General features: G+C 46.9%; 1 protein-coding gene across 4 annotated transcripts; it reads right to left on the bottom strand.

Annotated features, from left to right (window-relative positions):
- Positions 1-1,138: 1,138 nt before the first annotated feature.
- ZSCAN18 (zinc finger and SCAN domain containing 18) lies at positions 1,139-14,672 on the bottom strand. Of its 4 annotated transcripts, none has more exons than XM_041743024.1 (8): positions 14,471-14,672; positions 13,789-13,993; positions 8,386-8,925; positions 7,671-7,733; positions 6,494-6,585; positions 5,231-5,330; positions 4,199-4,291; positions 1,139-2,941 (listed from the first exon to the last, which is right to left on the bottom strand). In XM_041743024.1, exons 3-8 carry the CDS (start codon positions 8,786-8,788, stop codon positions 2,178-2,180), a joined length of 1,515 nt encoding a protein of 504 aa, XP_041598958.1. In that variant the 5' UTR covers positions 8,789-8,925; positions 13,789-13,993; positions 14,471-14,672; the 3' UTR covers positions 1,139-2,177. The 4 variants fall into 4 exon arrangements, with proteins under 4 accessions (XP_041598958.1, XP_041598959.1, XP_041598960.1 ...); XM_041743025.1 differs by having other exon boundaries at positions 13,825-13,993; XM_041743026.1 differs by having other exon boundaries at positions 13,848-13,993.
- Between the last annotated feature and the right edge of the window lie 12,340 nt (positions 14,673-27,012).

Below are 27,012 nucleotides of genomic sequence, written 5' to 3'. Positions count from 1 at the left end.
AGAAGCAGGCTCCATGCACCGGGAGCCCGACGTGGGATTCAATCCCGGGTCTCCAGGATCGCACCCTGGGCCAAAGGCAGGCGCTAAACCGCTGCGCCACCCAGGGATCCCAAGAGCTGGGCTTTCTGATAACAAAGGACCTACCAGTGGCCCTGAAGCTGAAAGTGGGATGCGCCTCAGACATTACCTCTTTGTGGCAAGAGAGGCAAGCTCGTGGGTTAGGCTGGGAACAAGAGTTCAGAGAGCAAATACAGGTTTTTAAAAACAGAATTACCGGGGTGCCTGGGTGGTTCAGTCACTTAAATGTCTGTCTTTGGCTTAGGTCATGATCTCTGGTCCTAGGGTTGAACCCCAGTCCAGGCTTCCTGCTCAGTAGGGGTCTGCTTCTCTCCCCCTTTCTCTCCCTCTGCCCCTCCTCACTGCTTGTTCTCTCACTCTCAAATACATTTAAAAAAATCTTTAAAAAAATTACCAAGGTAGCCCGGGTGGCTCAGTGGTTTGGCGCTGCCTTTAGCCCAGGGCCTGATCCTGGAGACCTGGGATCGAGTCCCACGTCAGGCTCTCTGCATGGAGCCTGCTTCTCCCTCTGCCTGTGTCTTTGCCCCTCTCTCTCTGCGTGTGTGTCATAAATAAATAAAATCTTTAAAAAATTTTTTTAAATTTAAAAAATTACCAGTGGTACACTTGGGTGGCTCAGCAGTTGAGCACCTGCCTTTGGCCCAGGGCGTGATCCTGGGGTTCTGGGATCAAGTCCCACATTGGGCTCCCTGCATGGAGCCTGCTTCTCTCTCTGCCTATGTCTCTGCTTCTGTCTCTGTGTCTCTCGTAAATTAATAAAATCTCTTAAAAAAGCTACCAGAGCCACACCCAACTCAGGATGGGGGTATTGAGGAGGTAGACAGTCCCAGACTCCCATATGTGACTGAGGTCATGAGATCACGTCCCTCCAAGGACACATGAGTGGAAGTGATGTGTGTCATCTCCCAGCTGAGCGAGTGTGGCTTTCCCCATTTGCTCCAGGGGTCCAGCAGAGGGCAGAGCCATAACAGGGACAGAGCCTGGATCCCCAAATCTCTACATGAAGCAGAGCTACCTCCCATCCACACACAAGCAACAGCAACAAACACAGACTGTCATGTGAATGCAAGAAATAAATCCTTTATTATGTTAAACTTCTGTGATTTGGGCATCATTGTAACAGACTGCCTGCTCAAACACCATGACAGAAAGAGGCACCAGTTTAATCTACAAGAAGCAGTTAAAAGTTTATGCTCAGGCAACAGAAACTATGCTGTAATATGAGATTAGATGCAAAAATCAAGATCACCTTGTGTAGCCCAAGGAGTAAAGTTCTGCTTGCCCAGGCAGACACATCTCATCAAACTTTACTGGTGTTTTCAGCCTGGTCTGATCATGACCCTCCAGCCTCTGAGTGAGAAATACATCTTACATTGTAACCAGGTAGATATATGGCTGAAAAGTTTCACAAAACAGTATTTGCCTTTACTACGTGATGAATTTTTACCTATTTAATTCTACTTCAGTTTTGTAATGCCGGTGGCCATCAATTTGATTTCACAATTCACTAATGGGCTGAAACACATGGTTTGAAAACACTGTTTGTTAGTAGGCTCCAAGCATTTTTGTGATCTTTGTTTAGCCACTCCACATATGTAGACACGTGCATTAACCAGGGAACAGTTTGCTATTGAGGATTCAGAAGTGAACTTGACATTGGCTGTTTATGAAAGGACCAAACAGTTTGGACAGAAGCCCTGGGGAGCTCGAACAGGAGGGAGAGAAACAAGGCTAACTTCAAGAGCTGGCAGATCACACACTTTAAGGCAACTCTACACTTTGCACAACGACAAATGTTCTGAAGTGTGGGTGGTGCTAAAATGGCTATGGAAGAAAGGGGAATCTTCTTTCACACCTGACAACTCATGGTTGCATGTGGGCATCCACAAGGGTGTGTTTATAAGGAGAGAAGGGCTTCCCGAGGGCCCTTCCTGGGTTCTAAGTGCTTTAGCCACATTAGCTCATTTAGAAAACAGACAGACTTACATCCACACAGACACTGCAAGAAGCCACACAAGGGTTTCAAAGGAGCCTGATACATCCTTGGGAATCCTGGGCAGGCAAAGTTGCCCACTAGGGACATTTAAAAGCAAAGCGGCTCATCTCTGCGCCGCAGACTGCACGGGACCATCACCTGCCACACACCCCGGGAACCCACTGAGCCTCCCACTGGCACGGGGTCCACATGCAGCAGGGGGGGGTCCCAGGGCCCTCCCCAACGCATAGATCTTCTCCTTCTCGTGGGTCTTCTGGTGCTCAGCCAGGGCTAGACTGAAGTGGAAGGTCTTCCAGCAGCCCTGGCACGCATACAGCTTCCTGCCACTGTGGCTTCTAAGATGATCAATGAAATGTGAGATCCACGCAAAGGTTTCCCCACACTCGCTACATGCGTAGGGCTTCCCTCGGGATGCCCCAGGCTCATCAGCAGCAGGGGAGCCTGCAGCAGAGATATCCTGGTCCTGCCTGGCTGGGGACCCTGCACTGCGGCCAGCTGCATTAGGCTCCTTCACGTGGTATTGCCGGTGGTTGATCACACTGGAGACACACTCAGGGCCCTGCCCACCCACATCCTTCGGGTGGGGCCTCTTCCTTCCAAGGCCTTGGTGCGAGGTGGCTGGCATTACAGGCACAGTGAGGCTCTCCCCAGCTGTGCCCCTGTCCTGGACTGGCTCTCGGATTACTGACCGCCTGTGGGCTATGGTGACAGGGCCTGGTTCCCCCTCCTGAGGATCCAGAGCCTTCTGCATCTGCTCTTCTTCCTCCGGGGCAGCACCCGTTAGGGGGCAAACAAGAATTTCCCTCGTGAGCCTCTCCATCAGCGTCTCACACATGTTCTCTCTGCCTTCCTGCCACCTCCTGCCACCTGAAACAAGGTCATAATGTGAGTAGTCCCAATTCCCAGGACTCATAAGGAACTCATAAGAAAATGTGAGCAGGAACACTAACAAAAGGCAAAGGCCAGAGACTCAGAAGGGGCAGGATGGAAAGCGGAGAAAGGGGGAAGTGGGTGAAGACACAAGGAGTGCTCTGGATGCACACCATCAGCCAATTCTCTCCACAAACCTAGGGGCAATGGATTTAAACAAGATCACTCAGAAGACTACCATGCGTCCCCCATCTGCTTTGCCTTCTTTGGCAATCCTGAACTCACAACTGCCTGCCTGAAGACAGTCATTCTAACCATGTCTTGCAGCTAAAGTGACTGAATTCTGGCCAAAGGGACGTGTGCACAAGTATTAAGGGGTGGGGAGGGGTCTCCTCCTTCCTGCAGCTGTGGATGTGAGCTGTAGTTGCCACCCTGAACCATGAGTGAGTGGACACTAGCAATGGAGCATGAGCTGGGGGAGCCTGTGTTCTCACCAGGAAGGGCCAAATAAGCCTTTGCAGAGTAAACAAATGTGTTACACTGGGGGTCCCCAATGAAGCATGCCTCCTGGGATTCAGGCCCTTGGGATTCACTGCCACATACACACACCAGCACACTGGATTGCCCACCTGTCCTTCTGTGGTCTGTGGTCTGTGGTCTGTGGGACATTAAGAATGCAGGACACAAGCCAACGCTTGCAAAGCACCTGCACAATGGCATTTACCCTCCTGGAATGCTCCCTCTATGAACCCAGATGCCATGCTGTGAAGAAGCCCAAGCTGGCTACTTGGAGAGGCAACATGGAGAGCCCAGGCTGAAGGCCTCAGCTGAGTTCCCAGTGAAAAGCCAGCACTAACGGCCACTGGTTGAGTGAGGCCACCCAGGATATTCTGGCCTAGTCAAGCCTCCAGATGACTATGGCTGTGTACATGGCCCAGCAGCCACCAAAGGGAAAACAGGTGTCTAACCAATCCCAATCAATCCACAGGATTGTAACAATCAACACTGTTGTTGTTCAAGTGACTAAGTTTTGGGCTATTATGCAACAGATCATTAAAATAGCTGGATACCTGCCTCCTGCTCTGACACCTGGGGTGGGGGTGGCAAAAAAATGGGACACAGGGTGGGAGAACAGTGAGGTCAAGGTGGAGATCTTTGCTGAGACCAATGGAGCTGTAAGGAATTTCCAATAGCCTCTAAAAGAAAGAAAGGCACACCCTCCACCCTGGCCTGACCACAGCTCTCGGATCTCACCTGAGAAGTTGCCTTCTGGGGGTTCTGTTTCAACCAACCGAAGTTCCTCTGTCTCCACTCTGCAGGTATCGTCAGGCTGGGCAAGCTGATACCCTGAGTAGGATCAAACAAAACAAAACAAAAACAAAAACTGAAAGATGTTGAAACCAGAAGGGAAAATAGCCAACAATGCAAAGTCAAATCCCACAGGCTGGCCAGGTGAGTACTGCAGCCTCCATCATCTCCTCTGCCCTGGGACACTTGCCAAAGCTGCCCTGCATGGAGCCCTGGAGAGCCAGGGGCTCCCACAACACTGGGGCAGGAGTGAAGAAGAGGGTCTCCTGAGGCAGAGCCAGAAGGGCCAACAGGGAGTGAGGGAAATTCAAGAGAGAGCAGTCAGAAAAAAACAGAAAACTGCAACCTTAATTAAGGGCTCAGAAGTCTGTGATGGCACCTGTGCCGTGGGCACAGATGTCCACACAACAGGAAAGACCCAAGAAGGCCAAAAGGCTCCATCTCTGCACCAAGAAGGATGGGAAAGTCGACACAATGGGATCAGGAGGCCTTTCCATATCCAGAAGTTTCGGGTCCCAGAGCAGGGCCTGAACTCAAAAGGCTAGGGCTCTGGCAGGACTTGAATGTGTAGATTGGGAAGGGCAGGGCCAAGGTGGGGACCTCAGCAAACTCCTTCACTGTCTAATACATATAAAACCCTATGGGGCCAAAAATAAATAAATAAATAAATAAATAAAAGGGCAGCCTGGGTGGCTCAGCTGTTTAGTGCCACCTTCGGCTCAGGGCCTGATCCTGGAGACTTGGGATTGAGTCCCATGTCAGGTTCCCTGCATGGAGCCTGCTTCTCCCTCTGCCTGTGTCTCTGCCCTTCTCTCTCTCTCTATCTCTCATGAACAAATAAATAAAATCTTAAAAAAAAAAAAAAAAACCACCCTAGGGGGCCTTAACCAAAGCCCCACATGGGAGTTGGAATCCCCTAGGCCAATGCTTTTGGAAGAGGATGGAGGGGCTGCGTGAGGCCGTGGGGACAGGTCTTACCCCACAGGAGCAATTTCCGGAAAGCCTTCAGGTTCTCCTCTGCCGGGTCCAGGTGGCCCCATTCTCCCAGGTACAGAGGCACCTCCGGGAACGTCAACTTCTGAAACAGCAGCACCACCGTGGCTGAACTTTCCCGTGCATAGAAGGGTGGGCCCTTGGTCCCACAGTCATGGTGAGCACAACGGGGGTGGCATCATCCTAGGGGTTACCACCCACCACCCTGCAGGTCCTGGACGCAGTCCCAGGTTCAGAGGGCAGAGTTTCTCAACTTCAGCGCTAAGGACTCTTTCAGCAGGGCCTGTTCCGGGCACTGGAGGATGTTTCTTGATCTCTTCAATTGAGATGTCAGCAGCACCTCCTCCCCCACAGAAGTGGCAACAAGCAAAGCTGTCCTAGACATCACCAAAATGTCCCCCAGAGGGGCAAAACCACCCTGGCTGAGAACCACTGCTGTAGAAGACCCCAAAGTCTTCTATCTCCTCTATGCCTGAACATCACACGTGCCCTAGGCCAGCACCCAGGAGACAGGGATGACCAGGACAGCCATGCTCGCTGCCCTCAGGAGAAGCAGAGGAAAGGGCACAGCTAGGCCCACAGAAGGGCAAGGGGCATGGGAGTGAGGAGGGGAGCCTGCAGGATGGGGCCAGCTGGCACAGCAGGAAGTAAGGATGCGGCTGTGGCTAGCAGCAACAGTGCACCTCGGAAGAAATGAATGGTGCACTAGTCACGGCCAGAGGGACAAGGGCCAGGGAGTTGCCACAAACTGGGTTAGTGGGTGGGGAGCTAACAGAAAAGGACCACTTGGGGCAGCCCAGGTGGCTCAGTGGTTTAGCACCACCTTCAGTCTGGGGCCTAATCCTGGAGACCTGGGATCAGGTCCTGCGTTGGGCTCCCTGCATGGAGCCTGCTTCTCCCTCTGCCTGTGTCTCTGACTCTCTTTCTCTCTGTGTCTCTCATGAATAAATAAAATCTTAAAAAATAAAAAGACCATCTGCCCAGTAGTCCCATGGGGGCATGTGGACCCCTCCCAGAGACCTCTCCTTACCTCATCCCCACCATTGGCCGGGTTCATCTCTTGGTTTCCTGGAGAGGCAGCAGCCTCAGTGTCCAGCCCTGGAATCTCAGTCCACCCCCCAAGCTCCTCCCATGCAGCTGGTGGCCTATTCATGATGGGGGCAGAAGAGAGCCTAGCAAGTTAGGGTGACAGATCCTCCTCCTTGGGAACTGGTCTATGAGCCCCTGGACAAGACAGACCTCACCCACCTTCGGTTCAACCTTTGCGGGGTTGGCCTCTTCGGTCTTCTGGTCGCCGATGCACCCCTGTTCTAGAAGCACAGGGTCTGGAGTGGGACAAGCTGGGAGAAGGGGAGACAAAGTTGAGAAGACTGCTTTTTATACAGCTGGGCAGTCCAAACCAGTGAGGGAGCCCCCACCTTGCACAAGAAAAAGAGTGAAGAGTTCTCAGACTAAGAAGGGAGGCCTGAGTGCTCATGCACAGCAGGTCCCAGGCTCAAGGGACCCCACAACTGTCCTCAACTGACAGAGCAGAACGAACCAAGAAGAAAGCAAAAAGAATCTCAAGGTCAGTAGGGGCCCCAGAAATGTGAACTAAAGCCACAAAGCAGATAACACTTTCATATCCATCAGCTTGTTGGCAATCTTAGACAGCAATGACATACAGTGCTGGTAGAGATGTGGCGAAATGGGCACCCATGTGCCCATGTGCCCGTGTTACAAAACTTCTATAAAGCCATGCAGAAATGCCCTTTGTGCAGTGATCCCGAGGAACCCATCTACACAGACAAAACCTCCCACACTAGATACAGGCCTGAGCCCATTTTACAGCACATTTACAGGAAGAGGAAGAACCTTAATGGCAGTAAATTGCAACTCCAAGACAAAGAGGGCAGATCCTGTGAAATGCTATCAAAGTAAGGACATGGCACTGGGTATCTGGCCACAGCCTGGAGGGGCCTGGGTGGAGAAGACGTTGCTCTATGCAAACAGCGTGAGCTCAGGCTCAGGCTGCAGTAGTACATCACCTGCAGGGAAACTGGCCACAAACCCTCTGAGCAGACTTGTGGGTAAGATATGTGTGCATGTAAGAGATGTACAGAAACACATGAAGGAACATAAACCTGGCTCCTTTAGTTTTAGGGGGCATGTGCAGAGGAGAGATTATTACTTTTTTCTTTGTATCTCAATGCTTTTCACTATTTATAGTAAACCCATATATGATTTGTATAATCTTTGAAAACAAATTTAATTATAAATACTCGTTACACTGACCAGAGCCTACAGAAGAAGTCAGCACAGACTCTGAGGCCTTGGTTATCTGGCCTCCCTCTGGCTCCCATGATAACCTGCATGGTGACTCCCTCCCACTCTCCACCAACCAAACCAAGGCCAATATCTGCCCAAGGGCTAACTGGTCACTCACAGGTGTCAGGAGGTGCCTGGGTCTCGTTGGGTTCCAGGTCTTCACTGGCCCTCATGGGCCCACCTGGTAATAACAGACAACAAATGCTCAGCATGCTCCTCACACTCCCCCTTGCTCAAAGCTGTAGAGAGCCCCATGGGAGACTCAACAGCATCCCTGCTTATACTCGAGGGGCGGGGAAGCCCCAAATTGAGAGATGTGCTAAGAATGACACAAAAAACCTGCAGGGGGTGGACATGGACACAAGCTTCTGACCTTGAGCCCAAGACTCCAGGCCCCCATCACCACCAGTCCCTCAGGTCCCACCCTCAGATGTGAAAGAGACTCTGCCCACCTACCCCCAGTACTCCTCTTCTTACCATACTGAAGGGGGGGCAGAAACAAATGCCCAGAACATTTACTTGGTATTTAAAGGGCTGGTTCCTCCCTGCTTCCTTATATTTGGAAGGCAGATGTAAGGGCAGGTACCCCAGAAGCCTTCCTGGCTCATGAGGCAAGTCTGGGCAGGGTGGTGGGGCTGTATCCCCTGCTGAGAAGCTACCCCCCAGCTCAGGACTGCTCACTTCTGTGCTTCTTATATAGGGAAGGACTCAACTCTCAGGTAAGCCACCAACTAGAGTTTGGGCTCTATGCTGTCAATTTTACTGCTTCCAGACTGACCACGCCCCTTCACATTTCTTCCATGGTGTATTCTCCTCTGGGGTAGTTGCCTCACCTGGCTCTTCTAGGGCCTTGGTAAGGTCCTTCACCAGGGAGGCGGCCTTCTTGCAGTTCTCAGGATGCTGAGCCACCACCCAGGGCCGTACTTTGTCAGGCAGGACACTTAGGAACTGCTCCAGGACCAGGAGCTCTAGTATCTCCTCCTTGGAATGCACCTCAGGCTGCAGCCACTGGCGGCACAGCTCATACAGCTGGGTCAGGGCCTGGTGGGGCCCAGCTGCTTCCTGGTAGATGAAGTTCCGGAAATTCAGCCGGGAGAACTCAAGGTTGGTAGGAACCTTCCCAAGGGCCGTCTTGGGCTCCTCCTGCTGGTCTCCAGCTATTGATCCTAGCATGGGCAGTTCTGGGGTAGTCAGGGAGCTCCTGGGGGTGGCAAAGGCTTTCTCCAAAGGCAACATCTTTCCAAACCTGCACTGGGAAATAGGGCTACCCAGGGACAGAGCACGTGTGATGGAGGGTGAATTCACGTAACTGCAGCTGCAAGGGAGACAGCAGGGACAGCGGGATGCTCCTGGATCTCAGCCAGAATCCAGACCTGCACAGGACAGACAAAGATGCCTACACAGTGAGAAGCCAGTCATGGGGCATCCATTCCAAAGGAGAACAAGCAGGGTCCTCTGAGCTCATCAGCCCCACCCACCAAACCCGAGTCCATGCAGAATTATTTCCAAGCCATCTGCTTGCTAAGTATCAGTAGAGTTTTATACTTTTATAGACAAAAATTAACATAAAAAGTAGGAGATGGAAACTCATTTTGTAAGACTGCTATTATCAGGTTAAAAAAAAAAAAAAAACAACTCAGGGCAGCCTGGGTGGCTCAGCTGTTTAGCACCACCTTTAGCCTAGGGTGTGGTCCTGGAGACCCAGGATCGAGTTCCATATTGGGCTCCCTGCATGGAGCCTACTTCTCCCTCTGCCTGTGTCTGTGCATCTCTCTCTCTCTCTCATGAATAAATAAATAAAATATTAAAAAGCAAACAAATTCAGTCACAGCTAAAAGGAAAGCTACAGGATGATTTCACTTTTAACAATCTTAAAACATTACTAAACTCATTCCAACAATGCATACTCGAAACATGTGATTATTATGCCAGATTTGGGTGTATCCCAGACCTCCTTTCATGTTTGGAAGGGGGCGGTATCATGATTGCTCCTCTCAAGACAACTAAAAATACAGTTGGCCCTTGAACAATACAGGTTCGAAGGGCATGGGTCCACCTACTGTCAATTTTTTTTAAATGCATACAGTATAGGGCAGCCCCGGTGGCGCAGTGGTTTAGTGCCACCTGCAGCCCCGGGTGTGATCCTGGAGACCCAGGATCGAGTCCCACATCGGGCTCCCTGCATGGAGCCTGCTTCTCCCTCTGCCTGTGTCTCTGCCTCTCTCTCTGTGTCTCATGAATAAATAAATCTTTAAAAAAAATATTTTATATATAACATGTTTTATATACTGTATTTTTACAATAAAATATTTGTAATTTTAAAGAGAATGCATTTACAGTATTATACTGTATGCATTTATTTTTTTTTAAGATTTTATTTATTTATTCATGAGAGACACAGAGAGAGAGGCAGAGACACAGGCAGAGGGAGAAGCAGGCTCCATGCAAGGAGCCCGATGTGGGACTTGATCCTGGATCCTGGGATCAGGCCCTGAGCCACCCAGGCATCCCCATACAAAATATGTTAACCAACTATTTATGTTATCAATAAGGCTTGCAGTCAACAGCACACTACTGGTAGTTAAGTGTTCGGGAAGTCAAGAGTTATACACAGATTTTGTGTACATAGTTATACTATGCCCTAACCTTCACCTTGTTCTGAGGACCAACTGTAGATCACTGGTCAACAATATCTATTTCTGGAAATGGCACAGGACTGCAGAGGTTGCCTGGCCCACCCACAGAACCAGGTGGGAGGTATACATTGGCCAGGAGTAGGGTACAATGGTGGGGGGAGAGGGGGAGACTGGTATTTAGGTCCTGGGAGTTCATTACCTGCTCGGCCCTCTCCTCACCCCCAGCTGACCCTGACAGGTAGTGGAATCATTCATGAGAAGTGAGATTTGGGATATTTAGGTGAAATTTCTTGACTGTAACTGTTGGCAAACAGTGAGCAAGCTGGAGGACAGAACCTGGCAGGCCGCTACTGGCCAGGCCTCCAGCTGTTGGCTCTGGGCTCATGATGCTTTCATTGGCTGTGAGCACACAGGTACATGAACTCCAGCTCCTCCCAGACTCTGTTGGGTCTGCACTTCTCCCTTAATAACCAGAAGAACCACAAACCCCACTGGGAGGGAGACATCCCAGGCAAGAGCTGTACCCAAACCCAGTGAGAATGCTCTCCTTGACTGAATCAAAGAAACGGTTTTCTTCCAAACACATCTGAGGAATTCGAGAAATCTGTGTGATCAAAGCTGTGGTGAGGATGTTTTCTCAGCAATCCCACTTTTACAGAGAAAACTGCAATATGGGACTGGGCATCAATGACCTCCTCCAATGAAAGTGAAGAAGTGCTCTAACATTTCACCACAGCAGGGCCCAAGGACGTTGCAGCTGGGGGGGTGTTTGATTCCAGTTATATGGAGTGTCCAGAATAGGCAAATCCACAGAGATGGGAAGTAGCTCAGTGGTTGCCAGGGACAGAGGAGGGGGTCTGGGTCAGAGGGACTGCTAATGGGCACAGCCATTTCTTTCTGGAGTGCTAAAATGTTCTAAAACAGAGTGTGGTGTTGGCTGTACAACTCTGAAAATGCGAAAAATTACTGAATTGCACTTTACACAGGCAATGGTATCTCAATAAAGCTGTTTAAAAATAGAGGGGGAAAAAAGGTTGGCAGAGGGCCAAGGGCCTACTGCTCCCCCTCTCAGAAGCTAGACAGTTGTCAGAAGACATGCCACACAGAGTTCCCGTTTCCCTCCAGGAAAAGAGAGCTATGCTGTGCCACTACCACCCCCTCACTCGCCCTCCTCCATTCCCCTCCCACACCCCTACCTCACCCCACCCTGTTCCCTACAGCACTCTTTTCCTGTCCCACACAAGTCTGGGCTCTGAAAGGGCCCCCCAAGGAGACCTTCCTTCCACCTCCACCTCACTCCCTCTTTCTTAGCTGCCTATCTGCAGCCTCCTCCTCTGGAATGTATCCCCAGGAGAGCAGAGGCAAGCCTCTGGGCAGTGCCTGGCTCAGCATTTGTTAACTGCATAAAAATTTTTTTTAATTCATTTATAAAAAAAAAAAAAAAACCTCATTTATTTTAGAGAGAGCCCAAGAGGGTGGAGGGACAGAGGAAGAGAGAATCTCAAGTAGACTCCCTATTGAGCATGAAGCCCCACACAGGGCTCTATCCCACAACCTGAGCAGAAATCGAGTCAGACACTCGACCAACTGCGCCACTGAGGCGCAAATACATAAATTATTTCTAATTGGCGCCAGTTCTCTATTAAAAGGCATACTAACTATGCTTAATTTCTGTTGCCATTATCCTCATATCCGTCTATCTGGGATCAGGTTGGAGATATATTTGGAAGGTATTTGTAGAAGTGGGATACCTGGACCACTGGACATGTGTTGTGACCCGCAGCAACTCATAGGAGGTAACCTAACCCTTGCCACCCACTATAGTAGTGGGTGCCCCCTCCTCACCTCTGCACTGGGGACCCTCAGACCATAGCAGACACTCATTGCACTCTGTGGGTCACCTGCCTGGTTTCTGATGGCATTTTTTTTACAGCTCCCTTTCTTATAGGTAAGTAAAGTGGTCTCTGTACAGCTTGGTCTTACCAGTGTCCAGCTCTGTGGCTTTTCAGTTTGTGCTGTTTTAGCTTTAAGGTTCTAATATTTATTGGCAAATTTGCTTTTCTTTTTCCCTAATTTCTATGTCCCAAAACTTGTTTATAAAAAGCTTCCTTCCCTACCTCAGGATTAGAAATGCCCTCCTGCAGTCACTCTGCTAGAGCCATGAGTGGCAAATGCAGGACAGCCACTCTAGTTATGACTAACTTCGCCATGTGATAAAAGCAGCCAAAGGACCTGTATGCCCTGGGCTGCCGTGCCCCCATGACCAAACAGGCTGCTGCTTGGCCTTCCAGACTCTACTCTTTAACCATGTTTCTGCCACTAGCTAATCAAGAGCCTCACCTAGCAAGAGAACTATTGCCAGCTCCACCCAGCTGGCACAGCCATACTTATCCCAACAGGCACAGGACACATGGAGCTCTACATGGCATACAGGCATATGTGTGGTTACGCAAGCGATTTTGGTTTTCTTAGGATGCCACAGGCATGGTCATTCTCTGCAGATATTTGTCTCCATAAAGTTACTTTCAAGTCACTAATATGTGGCTGCATAGGTCTCACCTTCCTTCATGAGAGCTTCACAACCTGGTCATGCTGCTGCAAGGATGTTCTTGCTGGGCAGAGGGACCCCCAGAACTTCCCGTCCCCAGTGTCCTTGAGTAAGGCAATTCCCCATTGCCCAAATTCCTCCTGGCTCAATCACCAGGCAGTCAGTCGGTCATTCCCTTCTAAGCCCCATCACACACACATTTTGGGGCCATCCAAGATTTGCCTCAAATGGGGATGGAAATTTCCTGGAGCTTAGGCTCCCTCCACAGACAAGTCCTGGGATACAGAGGAAGCCTTGAGGGGGCAGGGAACAGGTGGGCAGGTGAGCTGAGAGGTCCCCAAGTGCTGTGAGCCTCCTGTGCGCAAATCCCTTTCACACCAGGCTAAGGAGAGCTCAAGCTTGACTCCTAACTCCTCAGCTCTATCTCCAGGCCTGCCCTGCCCTACTTCTCCCCCTCCCCACATGCTTATCTAAGGTGACTGAGGATATAGAGGGGCTCTGGGAGTCACCCAGTAATTACATATTCATTATAAAGGGAGGAAATAGTGCCTTTAGAAGGAAAAAGCATGGACCAAGGATCGTCTTTAACTAATCTGTTGTCTTCTATGATTCCTTCCAAGACTGCAAACTCTGGATCCACTCTCGAGGACAGACCCAAATCAATAAAGGTCCTACATAACTGGCCTGGGCTTCCCAAAAGCCTCAAACAGAACTCAAAAGACAGGAACTCACATACCCAAAGAACATGCAGAGAAACAACAATTTACATGTGGCCCTGGACTAGTCCTAGACCAGAAAAGGTACAGGACGTTGTTGAGTTGGCTGGGGCAATGGGGGACCAGACCTTGGTATACAGAGGTGGACGGTGGGGCTATCCAGCTGAGCCTCCTGGGGGTCAGCGGAGACACAAGACTGTGAGAGCGGAGAGGCTGAGGAGGGAGGAGGGAAGAGGGAGGGGCAGGCTGAGGGAGAGGAGGAGGAAGCGTGGAATGAGAAGACAAGGTGACGGAATGAGAAGACACGGTGATGTACACAGAAAACAAAATACTAACAGGAGAATATGACCAAAAAGCATGCAGTTCTAAGACCTTTCCTTAGAACTCTTCTTAACTTTTTTGTTTGTTTGTTTTTTGTTTTAAATAAAAGGTCTGAACAATATCCTCAGTCGTCCCCAGTCCCCTTGCCGGCTCCTCCAGGAGCAGCATCAGGGAGTCATTCTTGCCCGTCTCTTGGGTTTCTTCGCCCACCAACGGGGTCCTAGAACAGGAACAGACATCTAATTCAAAGTGAACCCAACCCCAGGCTGCAGGGCGTTCCAAGGCCTCAGGGAGCCGGGGGCAGAGACAACCCCTCCCCCCACGCCCCACTTCGGGCGGCTCCGCACCTCCCCCTCGCTCAGCTGGACGCACAGAGGGTACCTCAGCCTCCTCCCCGCTCCCACCCCTAAAGGGCACCCTCAACCTTTAGGTCCCTTCTCGTAATCCCCTCCCTCTCCCAGGCCACAGGAGGATGCCCTCAAGCCTTCTCTATTCCCACATCCAGGGGTAGCCATGCCCCTCCACCTGTGGTCTCTCAGCTCCCCTCGCCCCTCCCTCGGGGGAATCGCACCCCCCCACCTCACTCCCACTCCAGGGGCTCCCAGTCTCCTTCCTTCCCCCGACGCTGGCCCCCACCCCAGAATCCCTCCCTCCCCTCCCCCACCCGGGGTCTCTCCCTGCCCCCACAGCAGGTCACCTCCGAACAAAGCTGCGCGGCACGCACTGGCAGGACCGCTACGATCTGCTCGGGAAAAGCACGTCGTAGCACCCTGCTGCCGCCGGCCAGACCCAACCCTTGCGTAGCGGTCTCAGGCCCGTTCCAGCCGCTAGGAGCTCGGCGCGTTGGCGTCAGATCAGACTGCGCGTGTGCACTGGGCCAGGGCCGCGGACTACGACTCTCAGAATGCAGCGGGCGGTTCCGCAGGGCGAGGGCGGGGCGAAGATCCAACAGCGACCGGATAGCCAATCAGAGGCGGAACTAGCCTCGCTCAGCACCTAGGCCTCCCGTGCGCCTGCGTCATTTTCGAGCCTTGGCAACGCAGGGAAGAATACTGCTCTGAGAACCAGAGACCAGGAGAGACAGGACGACGCGGAGACAGGGAGTGACAGAAACGCGAGACCCCAGGACCGTGCATACCCAAATATGGAGAGATAGGGATAAGGAGACCAAGAGTTCCAGAGTATCAGAGGAGGGGAAAGACACAAGGGGAGGCCGACAGAGGCACGGAGGAAGGGGAGGTCCAGAGATAGGGAGGCTCAGACATGGATAGAGACCTAGGGACAGCGACAGGGTCAGGGACATTCTGAAATGGGTAGACCCACAATTGGGAAACAAAGATAGAGGCCCAAAGACGGGAGACCTTGAGATAAGAGGACCCAGAGATGGAGATAGAGAAGATGAGCAGCAGAAACGTGGAGACAGCAGAGATGGGATTCAGAGCCTGAGATCAACAGTGGTGTCTCTGGAAATGGAGGCCCGAGACATAGACACAGAGACGCTGATTCGCTGAGAGAGAGAGAGAGAGAGAGAGAGAGAGAGAGAGAGAGAGAGAGAGACGGGGTCTGCATATCCAGGGACTGATAGAATTGTAAGACTAGCCAAGCTGGCGGCTTCAGGAGTCGCTAAAATGGAGGAAAACGTAACAGAGAAGCAACTGGGGTGACTGATGAGCTCAGAAGCCCAGAAAACATGTCACCTCTTCATTAGATGGACAAGCAGGGCAAGGGCTAGGACGCTGCTTTCCATCTAGATAACAGTTTATAAGACTCACCATTTGTGCAAACTGACTTTTGTTTAATTAGAGAGAGGTGAGAGGGGCAGACCGAGAGGGAAAGAGAATCTTTAGCAGGCTCCCTGTCCAGGATGGAGTCCTTCCCCAGTCTCCATCTCAGGATCCTGAGATTATGCATGACCTGAGCTGAAATCAAGAGTGGAAGCTTACCTCTCTGAGCCACCCAGGTTCCCCTGTGCAAACTGATTTTTTAAAACCTTTATCTGAACAGGTCATTTTATGTATTTAAACACAACACTACTCACATTTTGGGGTATTCAGTTCTATGAATTTTAACTTGTACAACCACCAACACAAAACAGAATAGATCCACTGTAGAACAAACTCCTTCCTGATACTCCTCTCTCCCACCCACAGCCCTGGCAACCACTGATGTTTTCCATGGCTATAGGTTTATACTTTCCAGAATGTCACATAAATATAATCTCAGGGTAGGCAGCCTTTTGAGATTTGCTTTTTTTTCATTGAACATAATTCCTTTGAGATCCATTCAATAAATAAAATCTTTAAAAAGATGCCCAACATTCATAGGAATTCATTCCTTTTTATTACCAAGTAGTATTCAATGGTTTTGATACACCACAGTTTGCTAAAATATTCACCCACTGAAGGACATTTTCATTGTTTCCAGTATTTTGCTATTACAAATAAAGCTGCAATGAGCATTAGTATAAATGTTTGTGTGTGAACCTTCATAAGTCTTCATGTCTCTCAGATAAGTGACCAAGAGTGCAACTGCTTAGTTATATGATAAGCAGATATTTAGTGTAGTAAGATACTATCATGCTCTCTTCCAAAGTAGTAGTAACCATTTTATATTCCCAGCAGCCATGTATCTGTGAACATGTTTCTCCATTCCTACTACCATTTGGTGTTATCGTTTTATTTTTTTAAGTAATCTCTACATCAAACATGGGGGTAGAACTTAAAACCCTAAGATCAAGAGTTGCATACTGCACCTACCAAGTCAACAAGGTGCCCCCATATTTTTTAAATTTTAGCCATTCTGGTAGATATGTAATTATATCTCATTGTGATTTTAATTTGCATTTCTCTAATGATTAATAATGTTGAACATTTCCATATTCTCCATCTATATATCCTCTGCAGTAAAACATCTGTTCAAGTCTTTTACCCATATTTTTGTTTAAAAAAAAAACTGTTGAGTTTTGAGAGATATTTATATATTCTAGATACATTCTTTGTCAGATACATGTTTTGCAAGTTTTTCTCCCAGTCAGTAGTTTGTCTTTTAATTCCTATAACAGAGCTGTTAGCAGAGCAAAGGATTTTAATTGAAATGATGTTCAGTTTGTCACTTTTTCCTTTAATGGATCTTTTTGTAACAAGTTTAAGAACATTACTTAACCACAAGGATTTCCTCTTATATTTTTTCTGAAAGTTTTTAAAAATTTTTATTTATTTGAGAGAGGGAAAATATCAGTGGGAGGACAGTGGCAGAGGGAGAGGAAGAGAGAGAAGCAGGCTCTGGGTTCAGTGGAGAGCCCAACGTGAGGCTTGATTCCAGAATGACCGGATCATGATCTATGCCAAAGGCAGACACTTAACTGACTGAGACACCCAGGCAACCCTTTTTTCTAAAAATTTTAGAGTGTTTTTACATGTAACTTAATCATCAATTTTCACTTAATTTTTGTGAAGAGGTGAAATTAATGTTGAAGTTCGTTTTTTTCCCTATGAATGTTGGGCATCTTTTTTTTTTTTTTTAAGATTTTATTTATTTATTAGATAGAAAGAGCACAAGCAGGGAGAGGACCAGAGAAAGATAGAACTAGGTTCCCTGCCAAGCAGGGAGCCCCATGTGGGGTTCGATCCCAGCACCCTGGAATCATGACCAAAGCTGAAAGCAGACATGTAACTGACTGAGCCACCCTAGCACCCCAGGCATCTTTCTTCTGACACTAACTTTAACACCAAATGTGTAGGATTCTTCCAACACCACCCAATTCTCCAACCCTCCTGGATGTCCAATAATTCAGTTCTGAGACTACCTAGAATTAGGGCAAACTCCACAGGCACACAAGACTATTCCCACTCCAGATGCCGGACATAGCCTACACACACTTCTGCTCACTGACTACAAATTTAGTGGATCCCCAGAACCTACCTCAGGCTTGAGAATTCACTAGAATAACTCACAGAACTTAAGAAAACATTTATGCTTACCAATTTAGCAATAAAGGATGTAACTTAGGAATATCCAAGAGGAAGAAATACATAGGGCAAGGTTTGGGAGGGGGATGGTTTACACAAATCTCCTTTGCATTCTCTAGGAATGCCTCCCTCTCAGCACATCAATGGGTTCACCAGTCAGGAAGCTCTCTGAATCTCCTTGTTCACGACTTCTTATAAACAAATCTTCAGCCCACCTTCCCTCTCTGAGGTCAGGGTGTGGAGCTGAAAGTTCCCACCTTCCTTCTAGTGACCATTACCCATCCTGAAGCTATCCAGGGGACCTAACCTAAATCACCTTATTAGCATAAACTCAGGTATGGTCAAAAGGGGCTCTTTATGAATAACAAGACACTCCTGGGATGCCTGAGTGGCTCAGTGGTTGGGCGTCTGCCTTTGGATCGGGGCATGATCCCTGTCCTGGGGTCAAGTCCCGCATTGGACTCCCTACAAGGAGCCTGATTTTCCCTCTGCCTGTGTCTCTGCCTCTCTCTGTGTACCTTTTATTTATAAATAAATAAAATCTTAAAAAAGAAAAAAGACACTGCTATCACTAAGGAAATTCTAGGGATTTCCTCTAGGAATGAGGACAACCAAATGTGTTTTGTTATATAATAGATACCCAACTGCTCCAACACCATTCATTAAGAAGGCTATCCTTGGGGCACCTGGGTAGCTCCATCAGTTAAGTATCTGCTTTGGCTTGGGTCATGATCCTGGGGTCCTGGGATTGGCCTGTGTCAGCCAGGGAGTCTGCTTCTCCTGCCTCTCCCTCTGCCACTCCCTTACTCGTTTTCTCTCTCAAAGAAATGAATAAAATCTTTTAAAAAATAAATAAAAAGGCTATCTTAGCTTTGCACATTTGTCAAAAATCAGTTGAGCATGTCTTTGTGGGTCTATTTCTGGGTTTCCTATTCTGTTCCATTGACCTATGTGTCAGCTAAAACCACAAACTTGGGACGCCTGGATGGCTCAGCAATTGAGTGCCTGCCTTTGGCTCAGGGCATGATCCTGGAGTCCTGGGATCAAGTCCCGCATCGGGCTCCCTGCATGGAGCCTGCTTCTCCCTCTGCCTGTGTCTCTCATTAATAAATAAATAAACTCTTTAAAAATAAATAAAATAAAACCACAAACTTTTGGTTACTGTACTTGAATAATAAGACTTAACATCAGTTATTATGCCTCTCACTTTTCTTCTTTTTCAAAAGTTATTTTTGGTACAATCTTTTTCTATTCTAAGTCTAGTGCTTTCCCATATAAATATTGGAGTAAGCTTGTCTATGTCTACAAGTTTATTGTATGACTTATTTTATTTCTCTTGTCTGTGTCTTGCTGAGAGTTTGATGAAAATTGCAGTTTGTAGGCTTTTTGTATTTTTTCTTGCCTAATTGGATTGGGTAGGACTTCCAGTATGATTCAAATAGCAGTAGCATAGAGCTGTCATCCTTATCTGTGGTTCACCATTATGATGTTGGCTATACGTTATTTACATATGCCCTTTTCAGATTAAAGAAGTTCCTCATTATTCCTAGTTTGCTATTGTTTTTTTTTTAATTTTTTATTTATTTATGATAGTCACACACACAGAGAGAGAGAGAGAGAGAGGCAGAGACACAGGCAGAGGGAGAAGCAGGCTCCATGCACCGGGAGCCCGACGTGGGATTCGATCCCGGGTCTCCAGGATCGCGCCCTGGGCCAAAGGCAGGTGCCAAACTGCTGCGCCACCCAGGGATCCCTGCCATTGTTATTAGGAAAGGATAATTAATTTTATCAAATGCTCTGTCTGCAGCTATTTGTAAGATCATGTATTTTTTGTTCTTTACTCTGTCAATATGACGGGTTACATTGACTGGTTTTCAAATATTGAAACAGCCTTGCATTTCCAGGATAAACCCCCTGGTCATGTTGCATTGTTGCTCTTATATATTACAGGATTCAATTTGCTTATATTTTATTAAGCATATTTGTATTTGCATTGACAAAGGACTATTACTCTGTAGTTCTCTTCCCATTGTCTGGTTTTAGTATCCAGGTAATGCTGACCTTATAAAATCAATCAGGAAGTGTTTCATCCTTTATTTTCTGAAAAGTGTGGAATTGGCATCATTTCTTCCTTAAGTGTTGGATAGAATTCATCAAAAATAATTATCAGGAAAAAAAATTATCAGGGCCTGGACTTTGTTTTGAAAAAAAAAAAAAAAGACTACTTCAGGGTGTTTGAGTAGCTTAGTCAGTTAAGCATCTGTATTTGGCTTGGGTCATGATCCTGGGATCCTGGGGTCCCGGGATCAAGCCCCAGGTCAGGCTCTCTGCTTAGCAGGTAGCCTACTTCTCCTTTTCTCTTTGCCCCTCCCCCTTGCTTGTGAGCTGTCTCTCATTCAAAATAAATAAATAAAATCTTTTAAGAAACACAACTACTTTGATAGATATAGGCCTATTCAGTTTGTTTGTAGAGTGAGTTTTGATAGTCTATCTTTTAAGAAATTGGGCCACTTTACCTAACTTGTTGAATTTATGAGCATAGAATTGTCCAAACAAGACTAGCTTCTTTCCCAAACTCTGTGGGATGGAGATGTACCACAATGGAAAGAACACTGGGCAACATCTTCCTTCTCATCTCAATATACGCCATTACTCTGGGGCACACATACCTAATGTTCAACCCACCAAGACCTCATCTTTTCAGTGCCTAGAGCCCTGTCTCCACTTGGGTCAGGCATTCATACACACTCCAGCTGCCATCAGCCGCATCTTAGAGAGTCTAGCCCTCTTGTCTTCTAGTGCTCTCCCAGGTAGCTAGCTTCTTCAACTCTGCCCAGTTCTGGAGGCTTTTGGCCAATCATGCACACTAGAGTTTGGGAAGCAATGCCATCTATGAGCTACTGATGATGTTGGGAAGGCTGCTGGTGTCCCTTCTCTTTCAGTCTCCTGAGTCAGAGGAGAGTAACACCAATGTCATAATCATTAAGAGCAATAACAACAAAAGCAACAATAACAAAATATCATCAACAAGAGCAGCAACAATAATAGCAACTACAAGGGTAGGAGCAAGAGGGCAGAAGCAACCAGTACACACTGAACACTTACATCCGGGGCACTCTCCACACCTCATTTCTCTTAATCCTGAGGGAAGGGTTGTCCACATTTAAATGTGAGGAAGTAAGGCACAGTGAGGTTCAATAATTCACCTAAGATTACACAGCTATTGAGGTGTAAACCCATAAGGAACCCAAGTCTGACTGAAGTAAAAAAATGCTCTCTTAACCAAGACATTAATGCTCACATACGCCTGGTCCAGTGTTTTCATGCAATTTCATAGAATTTTTCTTTAACTGGGGCTGGGTTTCTTGTACAGGGCTTCTGAGCAGCCAAGGATTTTCTACTTAAATGAATACCTATTTATTGTCAGGCATAGGGTTTTCTTTTATAAATAAAAGGCCCAAAGTGCACACATGCACACGCACAAAATAGTGCACATATTTCTTCTTTTTTTAAAGATTTTATTTATTCATGGGATGCCTGGGTGGCTCAGCGGTTGAGCGCCTGCCTTCAGCTCAGGGCGTGATCCCGAAGTCCTGGGATCGAGTTCCACATCAGGCTCCCTGCAGGGAGCCTGCTTCTCCCTCTGCTTGTGTCTCTGTGCCTCTCTCTGTGTCCTCTCATGAATAAATAAGCTTTAAAAAAAAGAAAGAAAAAAAGGCTGCTAATGAAACTATAGCATGCCATTGATTACCCTGATATTTGAGATGTCAAAATGTGAAAACATGTATGTTATTTTTAAAGATTTTATGTATTTATTTGAGAGAGAGACAGAGCATGAGCCAGGGGAGGAGCAGAGGGAGAGGGAGAAGCAGACCGCTGAGCGGGGAGACTGATGCAGGGCTCCATCCTGGGAATCCGGGAACATGACCTGACCTAAGGCAGGCACTTAACTGACTGAGCCACCCAGGCACCCCAAGAACATGTACACTAAAATAAATACAGTATACTCTTTCAGATTCTGTGTCATGAACATGAGAGACTCCTAACTCTGGGAAATGAACAAGGGGTAGTGGAAGGGGAGGTGAGTGGGAGAATGGGGTGACTGGGAGAATGGGCACTGAGGGGGGAACTTGATGGGATGAGCACTGGGTGTTATACTATATGTTGGCAAATAGAACTCCAATAAAAAAAAATATACAAAAAAAAAAAAAAAGATTCTGTGTAAGGACTAACTTCCAGGGACATGATTTTTCTACAATTCTGTTAAAAACTTGATTGTGGGGGATCCCTGGGTGGCGCAGCGGTTTGGCGCCTGCCTTTGGCCCAGGGCGCGATCCTGGAGACCTGGGATCGAATCCCACATCGGGCTCCTGGTGCATGGAGCCTGCTTCTCCCTCTGCCTGTGTCTCTGCCTCTCTCTCTCTCTCTCTCTCTCTCTCTCTGTGACTATCATAAATAAACAAAAATTTAAAAAAAATTAAAAACTTGATTGTGGATTTGTAATGGGACAAATGTACTATAAGGGTGGTTTCTCCAGAATTCATTCTCTGACCCATTAGTTGTGCTGCCCAATGAAGTAGTCACCAGATGGGCAGTTACAGAGAATCTGAAATGTAGCAATGTCATATTTAAATGATAGTATTTGGGATATAGGTGGGTAGAATAAAATGTTATTGACACTAACTTCACCTGTTCGTGTTCCTAGTCACTTTTTAGAAATGTGGCCACTAAAAAAATTGAACTTATATACGTGGCTCACATTATATTACTTCCTCCCCCCCCACACACATTATATTTCTATCAGACAGCAGGACTCTGGAAGATCAGATCAGATCTCCAACTGGAAGCTTTCCTACCGAGAGTATATGTTTGCTCTTTGTCTCAGGTATGAGTTATCATATAAAGACTAGCATTGACTTAAAGTACTTTTCAATATTTTTTTTTTAATTTTATTTATTTATGATAGTCACACACACAGAGAGAGAGGCAGAGACATAGGCAGAGGGAGAAGCAAGCTCCATGCACTGGGAGCCCGACATGGGATTCGATCCCGGGTCTCCAGGATCGCGCCCTGGGCCAAAGGCAGGCGCCAAACCGCTGCGCCACCCAGGGATCCCAGTACTTTTCAATATTATTACTCATTCAAAAACTCATTCTTTTTACTCAAGAGTTTTGGCAAGAGATCTTACCAAAACCTCAAACTCACCATATTAGCCAAATCTTCTGATACAAAGAGAGGCAAGAATTCCAATTTAAAAATAAACATAGCGGGAATCCCTGGGTGGCTCAGTGGTTTGGTGCCTGCCTTTGGCCCAGGGCGTGATCCTGGAGTCCCGAGATTGAGTCCCATGTTGGGCTCCCTGTGTGGAGCCTGCTTCTCCCTCTGCCTGTGTCTCTGCCTCTCTCTCTCTCTCTCTCTCTCTCTGTATCTTTCATGAATAAATAAAATCTTTAAAAAATATATAAATAAATAAAAATAAACATAGCAAAAGAATTATCTGAATTTCTTATATAGACACAATGTCTCGAAAGTTTGTTCCAAGGAGTTAAAGATGAACTCTATTATTTTCAAAGAACTTCTCTTCAATATGAAGTCTCTGACACTGATTAAGTAAAGAGAATCTGACAGAGCCACTGTCACATTCACTGAGTCCCCACAAGTGTCTTTCTAGTGTGCTAACTCTGGTTTCTAACAAGAGCAGAGCTATTCTGGAAAATGTCCCCATGTTTGAAACACTGGTACAGGGTCTCCTGAGAATGTATCTTCTAGTGATTGGCCAGACAGCAGCTGCTCCAGAAAGCTTTGCCACACTGACTGTTCTTCTAGGGCTTCTTACCAGTATGAGTCCTCTGGTATCAAATGAGACCAGTGATATTCCTAAAGTTTCTGACACTGGTTACAGCCATGCGGTTTCTTTCTCACTAGCAGGAATATTCTGGTACTGGATGAGGTTAAGAGCTCTCAAAGTTTTCCCATGCCTTTTACACTCACACGGTTTCTCTCCAGAATGATTTTTTCCCCAAGATTTTATTTTTAAGTAATCTCTACACCCAACATGGGGCCCAAACTTACAGCCCTGAGATCAAGAGCTGTGTGTTCTACCAACTGAGCCAGCCAGGTGCTCCAGTGATTTTTTTATTTTTTAATGCACAATGAGGTGACCATTGCAGTTGAAGGATTTTCCACATTCATACATTTATAGGATCTCTCACTGGTGAGACTTCTCGCATGTTTAATAAAGCATGAGATATTAATACAGGTCTTTCCACACTTTTGTACATACATAGAACTTCTCTCCCGTGTGAATTCTTAGATGGACAATAAAGTGGGAAACACTAGGATTTTTTCTCACTCTACATCTATATGGTTTTTCTCCAATATGAATTCTGTGATGCAAAACAAGGGAAGAGTAGTGGTTGAAAGACTTCCCACACTGGTTGCATTCACGGGGCTTCTCCTGTGTGGGTCCTCTTGTGCTTGATAAAGGCAAGAGCTGGCAATGAATGTCTTCCACAATTATAAAATTTTTCTCTGTATGGATTCTTTGATACACAGCCAGGATATAATTCTTAGAGAAGGATTTTCCACAATCATACAGGTATAAAGTCTCTCTCCAGTATGAGTCCTCTGGTGCCCAAGGAGGTGAGATTTTTGTTTGAGGGACTGTCCACATTAATTGCAGTCATAGCATTCATCTTGAGTTATTTCTCCTCTTCTCATGAGAGCATGCACCCTGATCAAATTCCTTCTCATCGTCTATCCCTTTGTATGGCTGTCTTCCTCTGAAAATTACATCCTATTCACTAAGAGGTCCAGAGTGGTTGTAAAATCATCAGTTTGGGGACATCTGGAGGACTCATCTCCTGTTAGATTTCCACCAAGGTGGCTAAGTTAACCAGCTTGGCTGATGGCTGTTCTTAGTCAGTTTCATCAAGTGTGTGACCTTCACAGCTTTTCAACAATTACATATGTAACAGGAATGCTTAACATCTGAGTCATGTTCAGAAAAGCCTTTGCTACAGGACCTTTTCCAGATGGAGCAAAGACTGAGCAGAGACTCATGCTCCATATTCACAACCTGTACCACAGCCTTTCACCTGAGCTTCATGTTCTTTTGGGTGGATGCTGTTTGCCTGAAATGCTTCTTAGGGTTTTTATTTTTTAAAAGATTTTATTTATTTATTTATTCACAACACACACACACACAGAGAGAGAGAGAGAGAGAGAGAGAGAGAGAGAGAGAGAGAAAGAAAGAGGCAGAGACACAGGCAGAGGAAGAAGCAGGCTCCATGCAGGGAGCCTGATGTGGCACTCCATTCCATGTCTCCAGGATCACAACCTGGGCTGAAGGCAGCGCTAAACCACTGAGCCTCCCAGGCTACCCTTCTTAGGGTTTTTATGAAGCATTTCTACCTGTTCCTCACATTCTCAGATTTTTCCTAATATAAACAGGTATCATCCCTCATGAATCTTCCCGTTTTCATGACATTAGAAGGTTCCACCCCAACAACATCCTGACTTGATGTTTCAATTTTGGCCTTTGTTTCCCACGCTGGAGGGGAAAAGGTAGAAAATATTTGAATCCTTAGAGGGAAAAAGAGTTAAAAGTGGTAGCACGTAAATATTAAAATTGGCCAGGCACAAGTCTACTAAAACTGACCCTCTATTCACTCTATGACACAATTTCACTCATAGGTGTATAACCAAAATAATGTGTTCATACATTCTCAGTAACATGCTTCATAACAACCCAAGACTGGACACTAACCAAATGTCTAAAAAACTGGGGACCAGATGAATAAATTGTGGCTTATTCACATCATGAAATACTAAACATCAATAAAAGTAAATAAACTACAAGTACACAAAACAATATGGGTAAATACCTCAAGCATAATGTTAAATGAAATTCAGACTCAAAGTGAAAATTTTAAGCTGTACACTTATTTTTTAAGCATGTATATTTCCATGGAAAATTTTCAAAAATCATACACACACCGTAAAATAAGCCAAGCATACAAGGACTGTGTTCAGGTACAGACCTGCAGGGTGGTGAGAGCTCATGATAAAGGATGATAAAGGATGATAAAGGATGGAGCCATTTATATAGAATAAAAGTGGCTTTACAGATTTTCGATCTTAGCAAGGATGAAGAATATCTCCCAAAGCAGCTGACTTACCAGGAGTCAAGATGGGGTGGATTCTTAAGGAAACCTCCCCTCCTCCCTCTCCCAAAGCATGAGTAAGCAGTATCCTGGCCCTCTCTATGATATGTCAAGAATTCTAAGGCCATTTATTATGATCCCACCAGTTGCTATATGCTCCCTTGCCCATTTGTTCCACCCATTGGCATGTAACAACCCCATTTATAGCTCAGTTCTCTCTCTCTCTCTCTCTCTTTTTTTTTACAGCTCAGTTCTTAATTGATTGATCATGTAGCTCCCAACCCTCTGGATCCACACACAGACCTCAGTCACTATAGGCTCCATTGAAAGTGTAAGGTATGTGACAGTACAGGTCATGATCCTAGTTAGACCCTGGATCCACCACCTTGCAACAGGACTAGAGGGAGCGCTGCAATGTACCTGCAGGTTTTCCAGGACCACAGCTGTTATAGAGCTCTCACATAGGTGAAAGGATTCACAGCTTCTGGGGAACATATCACTCTAGATAACTATTCCTTTTACCTCAACTCTCAGGATTCCAGTAGAGTTCAGACCAGTTCTACATGCAGGACAATGGAGACCTGCCTCTGCTCCAGACCCTCATGACCTCACATTCATGGCCCTTGTCAGAATCACACACTCTCCATATCTGCCCATAAACTCATGTCCTCTTTTCACATCACATCCTAGTCACACATCTATGAGCTCAAGCTTATTCTGGCCTCTGGGCTTCTTCCTTATGCAGCAGTCTTCCCCTCAGGCCAAAGATATCCAATAGTAGATTATGACATATTTCAGGCTGTGGGGAAGGACCTCCACAAGGGGGTCCTTGTGTGTGGGTTTTTTTTTTTAATTGAAATTCTTATTGAAAATGACTGTAGGGCAGCCGGGGGGGCTCAACATTTTAGCGCCACCTTCAGCCTTTAGGCAGGGAGTGATCCTGGAGACCTGGGATGGAGTGCCACATCAGGCTCCCTGCATGGAGCCTGCTTCTCCCTCTGCCTGTGTCTCTGCCTCTCTCTCTCTCCTCTCTGTGTTTCTCATGAATAAATAAATAAAAATCTTTTTTTTTTTTTAAAGAAAATGACTATAGATTCTCATGCAT

This window comes from Vulpes lagopus, chromosome 2 (genome assembly GCF_018345385.1).
Source record: "Vulpes lagopus strain Blue_001 chromosome 2, ASM1834538v1, whole genome shotgun sequence".
Lineage (NCBI taxonomy): Eukaryota > Metazoa > Chordata > Mammalia > Carnivora > Canidae > Vulpes > Vulpes lagopus.
This window is presented reverse-complemented; position numbering and strand designations above follow the sequence as displayed.

Excerpts from the sequence above, each read along its gene's own strand:
- ZSCAN18 (XM_041743024.1), bottom strand. The coding sequence starts at position 8,788 with ATGTTGCCTTTGGAGAAAGCCTTTGCCACCCCCAGGAGCTCCCTGACT. Across the intron at positions 6,586-7,670 it reads CCAGGCACCTCCTGACACCT|CTTGTCCCACTCCAGACCCT; the intron begins GTGAGTGACCAG and ends CCCTTCTCCCAG. Across the intron at positions 5,331-6,493 it reads CCGCAAAGGTTGAACCGAAG|AAGTTGACGTTCCCGGAGGT; the intron begins GTGGGTGAGGTC and ends CTGCTGTTTCAG.